At 46.0% G+C, this 15,671-nt stretch overlaps 1 protein-coding gene across 1 annotated transcript; it reads right to left on the minus strand.

Moving 5' to 3' along the window:
• Positions 1-3,195: 3,195 nt before the first annotated feature.
• On the minus strand, positions 3,196-12,885 carry LOC125442034 (torsin-1A-like). Its single transcript, XM_048513132.1, has 5 exons — positions 12,607-12,885; positions 8,727-8,992; positions 7,908-8,083; positions 7,158-7,285; positions 3,196-6,045 (listed from the first exon to the last, which is right to left on the minus strand). Exons 1-5 carry the CDS (start codon positions 12,818-12,820, stop codon positions 5,801-5,803), a joined length of 1,029 nt encoding a protein of 342 aa, XP_048369089.1. The 5' UTR covers positions 12,821-12,885; the 3' UTR covers positions 3,196-5,800.
• Between the last annotated feature and the right edge of the window lie 2,786 nt (positions 12,886-15,671).

Here is a 15,671-nt window from a genome sequence, read left to right on the forward strand (position 1 = left end):
TTTGAGGAACGGAAATGGTTTTCTGTGAGCAGCTGCAATAAAGATTTTCATTTGTGTTGCTGCCTGTTGTTCTCTGGTCAAACTCTGTTAACTCTACTGCGTTTTTTTGTGCACTGAGAATAGTTTATTGTACGGTTGGGTAGACATTTCTCAGGAGCTGATCGGGGCTTCCCAGAAACGCCTTTTAAAATTGTACAGATATTTTGCTATGGTAAAATATGGGCATCATTCAGCCATAAGTCTCCACCACCTTTACTGCTGTTACTGCTGAGGTCTGAGCAGTAGACAGGGAGCTTTTGTTTCTTTAAGGAAAATATGGTGAAGAGATAACTTAGCCACTGACAGCATAGTCCTTGGATCTCTATCCACCAACAAGTAGGGGACTATCTTTCTTTATGGCAAGAGGTAAAATAGGGACAATAAGAGTTCTATTGAGGGCGTTCCAATATCACATGGGATAGAGTCAACCTTTTAAAAGTTTCATTGACAGAGTCTGTTTTTGGTATGACAGATCATGGTGTCTCCCTAATACGACTGCCACGGGTGCAGCATTCAAACATGCAAGAGTACGATGCAGACTAACTGTTAGGTTTCTTATCTAAGATGGAATTTTTGAAGGTGGGAGATTACCAAAGATCTGAGTGGAACATACTCTTTGAGCTCATGTATAGAGTTAAAATAGTCTAGCATGGTCAGCATAGTGTAGTGGTTAAGAGCTACTCTAATCCGGAGAACTGGGTTTGATCCCCAACTCTTCCACATGAGCAGAGGACCCCTATCTGGTGAACCATGTTTGTTTCCCCCACTCCTCCACATGAAGCCTGCTGGGTGACCTTGGGCCACTCACAGTTCTTTCAGAACTCTCTCAGTCCCACCTACCTCACAGGGCGTCCATTGTGTGGAGAGGAAGGGAAAAAGTTTGTAAGCCATTTTAAGACTCCTCACAGGAGAGAAAGGCAGGATGAGCAATTTCTCATCTATTTCTTGTATCCAGGGGGACTAGAATTAATCCTTATTAAGATCATAAAGCAGGTTATCCTTTGTTGAAAAATAACTTTTAGCTTATGTTTAAATGCTTGCAGCTATGGCTTATTCCGCACATGCAGAATAATGCACTTTCAAACTGCTTTTTGAAGCTCTGCGGAATGGCAAAATCCACTTGCAAACAGTTGTGAAAGTGGTTTGAAAACGCATTACTTTGCGTGTGCGGAAGGGGCCTATGTTTTAGCTTCAGTAGACCTTTGTTCCTGTTCTAGCCTTAAAGATAACCTGGCAACACATCTTGAGGTCCTTGAAATTCACCACAGAAATTGAGTCTGATCTAAATTCTCACTAGCATGAAGGATCCATATTGAGGCATCATATAGGAACTGTAGAACAATTTTCAGATTAAATACCTGCAATTCCCCTGGAATATATTTGCCTCCTTTGGAAAATAAAAAAAAAATTCAATTGCTGCCATCAAAGGTTTAATTTTGTTATGAATTTGAGATGGGACTGCCACTTAAAGTTAAGAGTCGAAGACGATGCCCAAGTATGGGAATTGAGAGACTTGTTCTATGCTCTCAATGTTCCAGGTCATAAAGTGGTTTTCTTGGTTTTAGAAAATACCGTAATATTTGATTTTGAGTAGTTGACCTGAAGTTGCTCAGATTTGCAGTATTTCAAGAAATGTTTTAAAAGTCTTCTCAGACTGATCTGAGAATGAGACATAAGAATGGTGAAACTCTACAAAAGAAGTTGTGACATCGTTCAAAAACAGATTGAAGAGTAGGGGAGCCAAGAGACAGCCTTGCTTTGTTTCTCCCAACAAGTCAGAAGTACTCCAGAAGTTCTTCCTTTTCTCCGCAGCAAACCCAGGCCTTACAAAAAGAATAAAGTTTTTTATTGACCAAAGCAGCCTTTTATCGATTGATGCATGTTCCAGTTTTCCCCGCAGCCGGCTCCTAGATACAGTGTCAAAAGCTCTTTTAAGGTCTATAAATTCAACATTTTTTTAACCTCTTGGTGAGAAGGTATATATTTCAGCTAAGTGGGCTAGAATGATTTATTTCTGTAAATTTATTTCCCAGCCATCACCAGAGTCCCTGGGTGGGATAGAATTTAAAAAGCACAATAAAAAAAAACAATTATTAAAAAATCTAAAACCCAGGGAAGTTGATACAGGGAGGGGGAACCACTCAAAAGGGGTCAGCCATATGACTGGGTACAGAGGGTGATCTTAGCCAGGCACCTAAACTCCTGCAGAGTTGGTGCCCAGTGAACTTCTAGGGCAGACCCCTGTTCTAGGGGAGAGAGTATTCTAAAGCAGAAGGCGATATGACTCTCAGGAGGGCCCCTCCCACTGACCTCAGCGCCTGGTAATTGGGCCAGGTAGTGAACAGTGAGCCAATGCAGTTCCCTCAGGACGGGTGTTATATGATGGTGTCCTGAGCTGCCATGTTCTGCACCAACTCCAGCTTCTGGACCATCTTCAAAGGCACATCACAACAGTCTAACCGGGAGGTTATCAGCCCATGAATGACTGGCCAGGTCACCCCGGTCCAAGTAAGGGCGGATCTGGGAAACCAGCTGGAGAACCTAGTAGGTCCTCCTCACCACCATAGTCACATGGGATTCCAGTGACAGCGGTGGATCAAGGATAACCCCAGGTCCCACATCCTATCTTTCAGGGGTAAAACCACCCAATTCAGGATTGGGTGCCCCTTAATCTCCCAGGTCTTGGGATTCAGGATACACAACACCTCCTTCTTGCCAGGATTCAATTTCCATTTATTCTCCCTCATCCAGCCCATGACAGTCTCCAGACACCGGTCAAGCACAGACAACTCCTCCCCTGATGCAGGTGGAATGGAAAGGTAGAGCTGGGTGTCATCCGCATATTGGTGACAGCCCAACCCAACCCCCTGACGGCCTCTCCCAGTAGTTTCAGTTGGATGTTAAACAACATAGAGGACAGCACTGAGCCCTGGGGAACCACATAAGGGAGCTCCCAGAATTAAATAATGGTCCTGAGGACCAAAGCCCTTTTAAAGCCTGTCTGATATATCATTGGAGGTTATCCGTCCCACTAATTTGTGGAAGACTGTAGATATGAAGAGTGTAGCTTTGACACCGATGAGAGAAGGCCAACTATTATCCCAATATCTTTCCAGCATGGGGTGAACCAGCACAAAAGATGATGTTACACAGATGTGACAACAAGCACGTGGCTATTTAGCCAACCGAAATTTATTTGGAGATTTACAAACCATTACAATTAAACAAAAACTGGCACCATGATCATTGTGCATGACCGTACTAGAGCTGCGATCTGCAAAGTCATTCTATTTCATTCCTTCATCACATTGATATTGGGGGGGAGGGGGAAGAGTCCCTTAAAGGGTTTTTGCGCTTGAATCTGCACCCCATACTTGATTTTAGGCCTGACAGGGGGACCTGGGTGGTCCAGCCTAGCCCAATATCACTAAAACTTGTAAGCTACAGAGAGTCAGCCCTGGCTAGATCTCCAGGGAAGTCCAGGATTGCCACACAGAGGCAGGAAATGGCTCTCAACATCTTGTGCCTTGAAAACCCTGTGAAGGGTCACTGTAAGTTAGCTATGACTTGGCAGCACTTCCCTCCACCATCACCACAGAGAAAAGGGGCATCTTTTTTGGCCAGCTCCCAACCACAGCTGTGAGTGAGGGGCGGGGTTTCAACAGGGGAAATGTAGTACTACATCTGCCCCCAAAAAACAGAGTTCCCAGTGTGTTCCCTGGAGCTTATCTCCATGGCCAATTACCTGACCTCTGCTGCCCAAATGTCACATCCTGCAGAGGCGCACGGAATACAACCTGCCTGAACCTTTCTGGAGCTGCACAGGAAGAGGTGGTTCTGGGGCAGCCCTGCATAGCGGCCTCCATGTCTTGATAGGCGTTTTCCCATCCTTGCCAGCAGCAGCAGTCCTGCCCATAGTGACAGCCGGACACAGGGTCAGTTGTGCTTGTTAGTGAAGGGAGAACAGAGAACTATACACGCTGCTGCTTACTGCACAGCGACCCCACAGTTTTTGCCATTTTTATTTAGCCAAACATACTCCATGCTTCCTCCCACAAAGCCAGGTGGTAGCTAACAACATTAAGGTAAAAAGGATACATATCTACCTTTTTACAACACACAAATAGGATACAAGCCCCGGTAGATCACTGATTGCCACCCAAAGAGTCCATCTGAATGCTGCTTTGCACCTTATCTCAAAAAGCAAAAGTAGAAAACCCTGCTGATCTCCTCCAGGCGGCCAATCTGTATCATGGGGGTTATTCTTGAGAAAGTCCAAGGCCTGCGCCAGGAGGCGTTCCGCAGATGCTGCCAGGCAGAGGCACAAGCCCACCCTTAGAGCAGCCTATTGGCAGAAAACAGCCCCTTAAACAGCTTCAGACCAGCAAAAAGCAACTTGGAACGTGGTTATGCAGAGTTCACTGGAAGATAACAAAGAGGTTGATTTACCATAATGTGTAGATCTCCAGGAAAGCAGCACCTAAAGCGCTTTTCCTCTGTAGCCAAATTTATTTTGCTTTTTACTGCCCCTCCCTAGGACAAAGCCCGTGTGCCACACACAGTCTTATTGCAAAATCCCATATGGGTTTGGTGCCCGGGACTGCCCGCCAAGACTGTCACCACCAACTGGGAAAGTGTACAAATCTTCCCAGAAATGCTTTCAGTTCTCTTAAAAGTCATCCAGCTCCCCCGTTCCCTGCCTCTCTTCACCAGGAAACGTAAGATAGACATGAACCAGGCACACAGGAACTGCTCACTTAGAACTCCACAGGAGAGAAGACCGAGGCTTCAATGGCTGTCTGATTGACTGTCGAAGACCGTTCTTAATCATCTGCGCTTGAAATACTGGTGGAGAAGGATAGCTCGGCTTCACTGTTAGGGTCCTCAATCATGATCCTGCAATTGTAAGTGGTGGTCTTAAGTATCCTACCTTCAGGTACGTGTTTTGGTGGGAAGCCCCGACCTGACCCCCATACAGCCACTGTGCACTCAAGAGCATTCTGGAAGAGTCATCCCAGTGGAGACGAGGATCCTGGCTAGGTCTCCCTGTTACATTAAATGACAGGGGTATTCTGGAAACCACCCCAGAATTTTGCAGGGCTGTACACTGGAGAGAGGGGATCAGATTGCCAGTAAGGTGCATGCTGGTGGAAAAGGGGACCCCCTCCTCTTCTGCTAGTAAGGGGTTCCTGAAGAATCCTTTGATCAAATCCAAAGGGACTCCCTCACATTCCCCAGCAGTTTGAAATCTGCGGATAGTTACTATCTTGAAATATCAACCAAAAGAATCCACAAGTTTGGTTTCATATAAAAACACCCCATAGGCCTAATAGGCTGGAGAGCATTGCCTTCATTTCTTCAGAGGAATCACACAATCGTTGCTTTAAGTCCCCAGTGCAGAATGCCTCTGCTTTCTTATCAACTGGACACCTAATCACGAGGCCCCAGCCTAGCAGACAGACGACTGCTCAAAGAAAGCAACCATCTGAATGGCTTCACAGTATATAGGCACTGTTAAGACAATGCTCAGGAGTGGGTGGACTGAGACACCGAGAGTTCTCACACTTGAGGCCACCAGGCTGAGGTTATTTTGCAATTAGGGTCACCCACTCCCACCCCCTGCTTAAATTAAGAACAAATGATACTGTCTATTTACATTGTTTCAAACCCTTTTTAAACATGGTGGGTGAGGGGAGGGGGAAATCCTTCAAATTCTGCACTTGGGTTCGTTTTCTTCATTGAGGACGAGATCATAAAAATATCACAAGTAAAAATCCAACTTTGTGTATACAGTTTTGCATCCTTTATCAGAATAGATCCGCTCCTCCTTTGGGAAATAGGTCATCTCATCTGCTACTTGGGTCACGATTTCTTCATCTATCTCGTAGCCCCGAGACTCAAGTTCAACTCTGATGCACATTTTCACATGCTTGTACTCCAGGGGAAGGAAAGGGATGAAGTAATCAATGAGGTTCCTGTCGATGAGGCTGCTGTGCCAAAAGCCACCTGTCGAAAGAGAAAAGAGTCAGGAAGGAGGGAAAGTAGCCGCTTCAGCCGTGGGAAGCCATAGAGCAGGGGCTATTTGAGAACACTTGTACTGCATCTCTCCTCTTGGAAGGAATAGTTGTAACAAGAGTGTTAAAACCGGATAAATCAAACCCCAAATAGCGTTAATATGCATTAATACGCCATTTTCAAATGAATATCTTCTTCAGTAACGCGATTCTTGAGTGTAACATTCGTAGTCGACATAAATATGTCTGTTTAAGTTCTAATTTTGGTATTCAGGGATTGATTGCACATACTGCAATGGGTACATTTGAAATGTCCTAAAATGGACGGTTTTTCCCTAATTACAGGTCTGAAATCCAAATGCATTCATTTCTGCTTAAGATTCACTGTTTTTCTAAATCCTATTTGAAGAGGTACCGGTAGGTACCAGACATCTGGGGAAATACAGCTAGACGTGGAAGACTTTTTGTGGTCCAAATTATTGACCAAGGCCCAGAAATTTTTGGTATTGTTGGAGATAACAGCAGAATGTAAATGCTCCCATTGTGATTTGGCATGTTCAAGCTGTTTCATGAACTACAACGACTGTTTGCACTCTGGCTGTAACTAATCTCTCAGATGCATATATATACATAAACTTATATCGTTGTTCATCTTTTATATTTCATTAGTTATAATCACAATCACATATTTTCAAATAACAATAGGATGTGATTGTGATTATAACTAATGAAATATAAAAGATGAACAATGATATAAGTTTATGTATATATATGCATTTGAGAGATTAGTTACAGCCAGAGTGCAACAGTCGTTGTAGTTCATTCACCAATATTTACTGCTGTACCCGAGCTGTTTCATGGCCATTAATTGGCAAAGATCGATTTTACATTGGGAAATCTGATTCCAGATCATGGGAAATCGGGAATTTTTATAACATCGATACAATTGGCGGATTTTTGTATTGAATTGCTCACATTCTTTGTCAAACCAGGAAGCCTTGTTGCTGCCTGGCTTAAATTTCTTCATATCATATTTTAGTAAGCAGTTGACTACATGCTCTCAAGTAAATGCACACCACTATCGCCCTTGCTGGTGTAACTCACTGTTTTTGTTATTGAAAACAGACACAGACACCGAAGACTCCAGATCTCGCAGTCCCAGGTCCTCCCGTCTCTTTCCACTCCTCCAAAAGTCCAACGCCACTTCCGTTATTTTTTCAGCCCCTGCATTGCTGCAAAAAAAAGTACTGTATATACTCACGTATAAGCCGAGTTTTTCAGCCCTGTTTAAAGGCTGAGAAAAGCCCCCTCGGCTTATACACGAGTCACCATTTTCTATCAATCACAAGGAGACTGGGGGCGGGGCAACCTCCCTGCTGCCAGCAGGCAGAGGGAGCTCCTTATTTGGGCAGTGACATCAGGGGGAGTCACTGCCCAAATAAGGAGCTCACTCTGCCTGCCGGCCAGCTGGGCTTTGTCAAACCCAGCCTTGATGTCACTGCCCAAATAAGGAGCTCCCTCTGCCTCCCGGCTTCCCATCCTGGGCTTATACCCAAGTCAATAAGTTTTCCCAGGTTTGGGCAGTAAAATTAGGTGCCTCGGCTTATATATGGGTTGGCTTATACACGAGTATCTACGGTAGTCAACAACCTTTCTCTTTTGCAAGAACAGCAATCCTGCAGTTCTGTGTGATCTCAAAGAAAAGCTTGGTGAAGTCCCAAGCATTTAACAAACCTAGGATCAGAGACTTAATGCTGATCCCAGAACTCCCAGATAAGCTTCGAGGCTTCTTCAGGACTGCAGCCAAGAGGTCTGCTACCACTACCCAAGGATGGAAATACCTTCTCTGCTAACCTGAGGAAGATGAAGATGGCTTTCCGGTAAGACACACCATCCAGCTGCTCATAATAGTCCAGGAAAGGTTTGATGGAATCAATGAGTCCTGCGTGCATTTTATCCATCTCGTCAAAAATGAAGATGGACCTCGCGCAGGCAGTGACATTGCCCCGAACCCACATTTGCAACTGGTCCTAAAACAGAGAGAGAATTCTATACATTCTAGCTGCTAAGATCAGTGATGTGCGAATACAGACTTACAGTATCTCCCAAGACTTTTTGACATCAACCTAAAAGCCGTCAATGTTCAACAAAGAAACTTCAAAGACAAACTCCCACATGAAGCTGGCTGAATTTAAAACACGTCAGAACAGGTAAGCATATTTGTCTATCTCTGCATAAAGGTGCGCAATTAACAGTTTCCTAGTTTTAGCTTTACCAGTCTGGCAAACACAAAACTGACGATAAAGGCTCTCCTCCCCATTCCAGCTTTACAGTGGAGGATGTTCCAAGCTGGGTAGTCCAAGCACCTGAGCTCAGGTTGGGAAATACCAGAGATTCTGGGGGTGGACCCTGGGGCATTTCCAAAGCACCGTGTAACACCAGAGATCGAACACCACCTCTTCCCCTCGGGGCCATCTAGAAACACAAATCCTGACTGATTAATGCCAGCTAAAATAGACTTCAGTGCATGCAGTTAAGGATGTTTTCATTGAGTCAGCCACTCAGCCTGTGAGGAACACAAGAGATCCCTTAAAGGGACTTTGAAAATCACTGTAATAAAACAGCTCATGTCTTCCAAGCACACCTGTCATACTTCAGTGATGTAAATATTACCTTGTACTGGGTGATGTTCTGCCGATGAGGAAAGTGCAAAGTGGAAACAAAATTATGGACATATTTGCTGTTGAGGCCTCCTTCGTAGATGCTCTCTGCAATGATCTTGCTGACAAAGTTCTTGCCTGTGCCCGTCCAGCCATGCAAGGAGAGGGTCAGCGGCTTCTTCGGATTCGCATTATTCAAAAAGCCAGTGACGGCTTTCACAACCACCTTTTTCACCAGATGCTGCCCAAAGAGCTTCTTGTCCAACTCCTCCTCAAGCACTAGAAAGGAAGAACAACAATCTGCTCAATGGGAATCAGGATCACTTCCACAGCCGTGCCTTTACGTGTCAGCCTGCCATTTCTAGAGGGCTCCGACCAAGCCACAGATATGAAGTCATTTCCTTCAACGGGAGATCCACTAGGACAGTGGTGGCGAACCTTTGGCACTCCAGATGTTATGGACTACAATTCCCATCAGCCCCTTCCAGGATGGCCAATTGGCACTAGGAGATCAGCTCTCAAGACCACACAGGGCTCAACACAGCATCTTGGGTTGCAAACAGGAGTATAGTCTCATAGTCCCTCTGCAATTCTTTCCCAGGTGTAAGTACTGGTTCCCTCACCTGAAAAGTCAGCTTCTGCAGTTGTGGAAGGCAGATAATAAACCCATATAGGGGAGTCATTCTACTCAGACCTTCCTGTCCGACTCTAGATGAACTTCTCACCACACACTTTCTCTTCCTCTTACCAGCATATTCTAAAGAAAAGGCTGTCAAACTTGGACCAGGAAGACCCTCCTTCAAAGTCACACACTTCCATGAAGCCTATGGGTAGACTAGGTTGTTGTGGGTTTTCCAGGTTGTGTGGCCATGTTCCAGTAGCATTTTCTCCTGATGTTTCGCCTGCATCTGTGGCTGGCATCTTCTCTGAAGCCACAGATACAGGCAAAACATCAGGAAAAAATGCTACTGGAACACGGCCACACAACCCATAAAACCCACAACAACCTAGTGATTCCGGCCGTGAAAGCTTCTGACAATACCGTGACTTTGGGACAGACTCTGCCTGTCAGCCTAACTGATCTCCCAGGGTTTTTGTGAAGGTAAAAAGGCAGAAAGGGAAAGACCCTGATGAATGCAAAGGTCCCTGCAGGAACGGCAGGATAACTGCAACCCTGCTAATATTCTCTTTTCCCAGCCTAGCCAACGGCTAGAATGTTTACATTCAAACTCCCTCAATTTCCCCAAACCATTTCCTTCTCTGAATATTTCACTCCTCTGAAGTGTGTGTTTTTGTGCGTCTATTTGTGGGAGGCAGTGTGTGTTGCAGTTCTTCACTTCCTGTGGTAGCCATTTTATGGCAGAGCTCACCACATTATGTCAGAACTCCAAAGGTGTTCCCAGACTTAGGAAAGTTGGGGGGCCCTCCCTCACCATGCACCTCTCATGCATTTCTCCCTTCTCCACACCCACTGCTCCACAACTACTTAGCACCCAAAATCTTGTTCCTTTCTCCCAAATACAAAGTTAGAATCATGGAATCTTCTACGTTCATAAAAGCGAGTTCTCCACATTGCATCACACTGCAGGATGAGTCAAACCTAAGATGCGACTAACAAATCAGTGGGGCCTGTAAACACCAACACTGATTGTTAGTGGCTGGGTCACAAGGGACTCTGCCCCAACGCTGCCCCCAACTACTTCCTTTGGTTTTCTCCCTTACAAGCAAATAGCTGCCACACACTCCTTTAGAATAAAATGAAACTCTTTTCTTGGAAGCAGAATTGGGGCAATGTTCATGCTGACAAATGCCCCTACGAGGGACAAAGCTGAAAGAGCCTTCAACCAAAAACATCCCACAAAACAGGCCACCTTCTACTGCAGCACAAGCAACATGCAGAAAACATTTCCTTCACTGATGAATATGTCACAATAATCCCGCTGTGCATCTTGGAGGGAGAACTACTTTCCAAGAAGGCATCATCACTGGTAATGTGAAAGAAACCAGTCACCCCTTGCTGTGCACCCACAGCTCGGAACAGCAGAGCCTTTCCCTGACATCACGGCACCTAGTGCCCATCTCCTCCGACTCAAAGAACCTGGCTCCAGCAGCCCTCTTCCCTAACCACAATCTTTTGCCCAACATCAGAAGCCCAGGTCACAAGAATATAAGAACATACTCTGGTTTCTCTTAAGATCGTATAAATTGATAAGAACATAAGAAAGCGCCTGCTGGATCAGACCAGAGTCCATTTAGTCCAGCACTCTGCTACTTGCAGTGACCCACCAGATGCCTCTGGGAGCTCACATGCAGGAGGTGAAAGCAATGGCCTTCTGCTGCTGCTGCTCCCGAGCACCTGGTCTGCTAAGGCATTTGCAATCTCAGACCAAGGAGGATCAAGATTGGCAGCCACAGATCAACTTCTCCTCCATAAATCTGTCCAAGCCCCTTATAAGAACACAAGTTCCAGTGAATGTCCACAGAATCGCTTCCAGCAAAATAATACAGTGCTTACACAAAAAGGAAGAACTCCTGAAATTTGACTTGCTCATCCTGCCATGGTCCAGGTGACCAACTTGATAGAATCTTTTTGTCACTGTTGGGAATCCAGAAAATCTCTGCACTGCATACACTAATTTTTTCTTTATACCCGCATTGAGTAATTCTCAGGTTACATTCAGACCCCATAACGGCCAAAGCATGATGAAAAACCCACTTTTATCCTAGTACTGGTCCATCATTTTGTTTGTAAAGCGTCAATTCTTTCTTACAAAGACACACACGTATGTGCACCCAAGAGACAGCTGCACTCACTGCCATGTGTGAACACGGCTAGAGGTCCTATTCCAGTGATGGCGAACCTATGGCACGGGTGCCAGAGGTGGCACTCAGAGCCCTCAGAGCCCACACGCAAACAGAGTGCCCCCCCACCCCCACATCTAGGCTGGTCTGGGCTGCTGGGCTCGATTATTAGCATTTAAACCTATGACCTAGTTTTGGGGAAGCAGTGTAGGTAACCCTGTTAAGCGCTGTTAAACCCCACTGATTCTCATGCAAAGAACCAAAGCGTGATCCTTTACCTGGGAGTAAGCTCAGTTGCTGGCAATGGGGCTTGCTTCTGAGTAAACCCTCCTAGGGTCGTGATTCACCTGTTGGAAGAGTTGCACGGTTGCTTCAAAGCAAAGCCACCGACTACCACCAAGCTTACTCCCGAGTAACGCACGCCTCGGAGCCAATCGTTTTTTTCTAAACTAAAACCTCACTATTCAGGTTAAATTGCCATGTTAAGCATAAGCATAAGCATTTTTATTGTCATTGTGCACGCACAACGAAATTTACAGCAGCATTCCTCGATGCACACAATTTCAGACTCATACATCATCATCCTCCACCCATCCCTACACAGCCCCAAATACATCAATATGAAGCAGTGGAGTTTAGCATAGCCACAGCTCTAGAGTAGAAGCTGTCTCTAAGCCTCTTTGTCCTAGTTCTGAGGGCCCTGTATCGTCTGCCAGATGGTAGCAGTTTAAAAAGAGAGTGTGCTGGATGAGACGGGTCCCTTAGAATATTTTGGGCTTTATTTAGGCTTCGGGCATTATAGATTTCTTCCAAGGAGAAGTGTCTCAATATCATGTTGGCACTTTGCGATAAATAAGTGGGTCTTGGGTTGCCATCACTGACCTATTCCATCATGCTTCCTCCTACCACCCTATCTGCCTTACGCTAACAGAAACCTTCCGTGACGTCACGGCATTCCTCTTCCCACTGGCCAATAGCACCCGTGTGTCCCCTGACTTCACGGCATCCAGACCTCTAGACCCCCCCTACACTCCTTCCATCCCTGACAGAACAAAGACGCCTCCTTGGGCCCCTGCAGCCGCGCCCCTTACCTGCTCCAGCTCGCGCCCCGGGCCTCTGCAAGCAGCACTCGGTGAAATAGCAGTAAAGACGCGGGTAGGATATGAAGCCGGTGAGAGCCGAGGCTGCGGCGCCGGCCAGCGCCAGGCCCAGGCTGATGGGCTCGACCGCCCGCGCCGCTGGGCTCAGCTGGCACAACACCAGCACTAGGCCCCACATGGGCGCGCGCCCCCACAGCATCTGCATCGCCGCGGGCCCCGTCCTCGCCCCGAGTTTACCTGCCGGGCATCACTTCCGCTTCCGGACACCCGCTTCCTGTGCCGCGGCCGTCATCTTGCTGCCGGGCGGGAAGGGGACTAGCTGGGAAGGTTTGATTGGCAGGAGGGTGTCACGTGACCGCTCCTCTCCCGCGCGCCCCGTTACGGCGTGTTCCTAGTTACCAAGGCGACCAAAGCAGTTAGAGTACGCTGCGGTCGGTCTCTTGGCTGCGTGGCCGTGGCCTGGTCGTGTTTGCTCTTAACCTTTCGCCAAGAAAAACCACAACAGCCACTTGCACATGTATTATTTGGGTTGGTGTGAACCGCCCAGAAAAAGTGTTTACAGCTGCACATCTATGGCAAAATACCTTGCAGTGCTCTGCCTCAGAAGAGCCTGGAGACCCCACAACAGCCATTTGTACACAGTGGCCCCTTCCGCACACACAAAGTAATGCGTTTTCAAACCACTTTCACAACTGTTTGCAAGTGGATTTTGCTATTCCACACAGCTTCAAAGAGCACTGAAGGCAGTTTGAAAGTGCATTATTCTGCATGTGCGGAAGGAGCCGCTGTTAGGTTTTTTTGGTTGGTGTTAATGTAACTCAGGAGAACTATATTATGTGGTTAATATTCATTATTAGAGATATATAACCATAGACTAGAGTAAGAATTATTCTCTTTTGATTGATATTTAACTAAAATAAATCTTTTTGCAGGCCTGACATCTGCCCCTATTTTTCAGAGACAAAATCACTTCTGCATGTCACTTTTAGACAGAACCCTGAAAAATGCTGAGATTTGGCCAAACGCCCAGAAACAGGATAGGGAAGGTACACAGCAACCCCAAATAACTTTGTTTCCATCTCATGCTTGTTCACAAGAAACTGCAATGTAGTTACGTATTATAACAAAAGACAGAGGATTTTAGAGTCTTTCCTCCCTGCTAAGTAAACTAGCAAACTAAATTTATTTCATGACAATACGATTTCTCTTCTGTTGAATTTACAGATGGTTAATAGGTAGTGAAATGTGAACCTGCTTGCTCTCCTCTGTCCCCCACTGTTCATATAGAAATATTTAAAGGTAACTGTACTGAGTCAGCAGAAGGGAGGGGGAAGCAAAGTCAGATTGTCTAAAAGAAAACCTTGATGAAAATGTTTCTTAATACATTTGAGATGTCATAATGACTGCCTCAAAGTAGGACGATTTTGTTTTTCAAGCCCTATAAAGATGTTAGGCTTCTGCCTGTAGGGTGTGCCTTCCCCTCCCACCGCTGAATGAGTTATCGATGCTCAAAACAAAAATATTTATTTTAAAAATATGTTTGCTTCAGTATTCTTGATTGGGATAACTGAGCAGGCGGTAACATTAACATCCCCCTCCTCTATAAAGTATCTGTAGGGCTTCAGCTCCTAATGTTCCGCCTGCATCTATGGCAAAATACATGTTCCCATGGCACACACACGGCCACACAGCCCAGAAACCCCACAACAACCTGTTAATGCTTCATCTCCCCCCCCCCCACGCCCCGTTTTTAAACACTACCTGCCAATAGAAAACTAACACATCAGGGAGCGGGCTGGGGCATAACCATTCCCTCTATTTTAGTATTTCAGTCCCAGGGAATCTTTTCCTTGCCCACCTGCAGCCTGAAGTAAACCCAGAGGTGGGATCCAGCAGGTTCTCACAGGTTCCCGAGAGTAGGTTACTAATTATTTGTGTGTGCCAAGAGGGGGTGACTAATTGGTGATTTTGCCATGTGATTTTTGCCTTAGTTACGCCCCTCCTCTCAGCAATAGCGTGCAGAACTTGAAGCAGTCTAGCAGGAGGTGCACCAGTGTGCGTGGCAGCCTGCACCTGCGTGCATTCATTTCCCACCCAAAGAGCGGTGCAGCGGCTGCGTCCTTGCCACAGCCCCGCCCAGCAATGCCCCGCCCCCTCATGTCCCACTGGTGCTACGCCACTGTTTGAATCCCACCACCATGGGAACTTGTTACTAAAATTTGTGGATCCCACTACTGAGTAGACCAGTTGGGTGTTAGAAATAGAAATCTAAATGCTCATTTCTTGATGCTGTTTCATAATGAAGAAATCAACTGAAACCAGAGTCTTGTTATTGAACAGGCCAGCGTGCAACAGAACTAAGCATAGCCACCTCACCCCTATGTCCTGTTACCCCGCCCAGCAGCCCAAGGGGGGTGCACCTCTCCACTGCATACATGCTGTGGAACAGGGGGTCTCCACCATGATGCCAACAAACCTTTCTGAGTGCCCACTAAGTGTTTTAAGAACGCAGGCAGATCCAGGTTGGGCTTTTATCTAGCAAGGTTTTTGACTGGCTTTGAGATGTTCAGGAAGGCTCATTCCGCACATGCAGAATAATGCACTTTCAAACTGCTTTCAGTGCTCTTTGAAGCTGTGCGGAATAGCACACCACTTTCACTTGCAAACAGTTGTGAAAGTGGTTTGAAAAAGCATTATTTTGCGTGTGCAGAAGGGGCCAAAGATTACTTTGACAACAGCTGCAACGGCAATACAAGGATCTTTATTGTGACTGAAGATAAGCTGGGGCAGCCATTTTGTGGCTATGCCTACCCCTCTGTGGGAGCCTTAGAAAGGTTGGGACCCCTGCTGTAGAAATATGTATTCACTTCATTTAGGTTATATGTGGAATTCAGTCTCAGAAGGGGTTTTAATTAGTTTTCTTGACCAAGCCTCTGAAATGTGAAATCCCTTGTATGCTCCTCTATCAGCTCCTGCCCTAGACATCTTATAAAGCAAAACTATCTATTTTCCAAGTGTCTCAATATCATAGTTCATTACGCACAAGAGAAAAGGAA

The sequence above is a fragment of the Sphaerodactylus townsendi genome, linkage group LG12 (genome assembly GCF_021028975.2).
Source record: "Sphaerodactylus townsendi isolate TG3544 linkage group LG12, MPM_Stown_v2.3, whole genome shotgun sequence".
In the NCBI taxonomy this organism is placed as follows: Eukaryota; Metazoa; Chordata; class Lepidosauria; order Squamata; family Sphaerodactylidae; genus Sphaerodactylus; species Sphaerodactylus townsendi.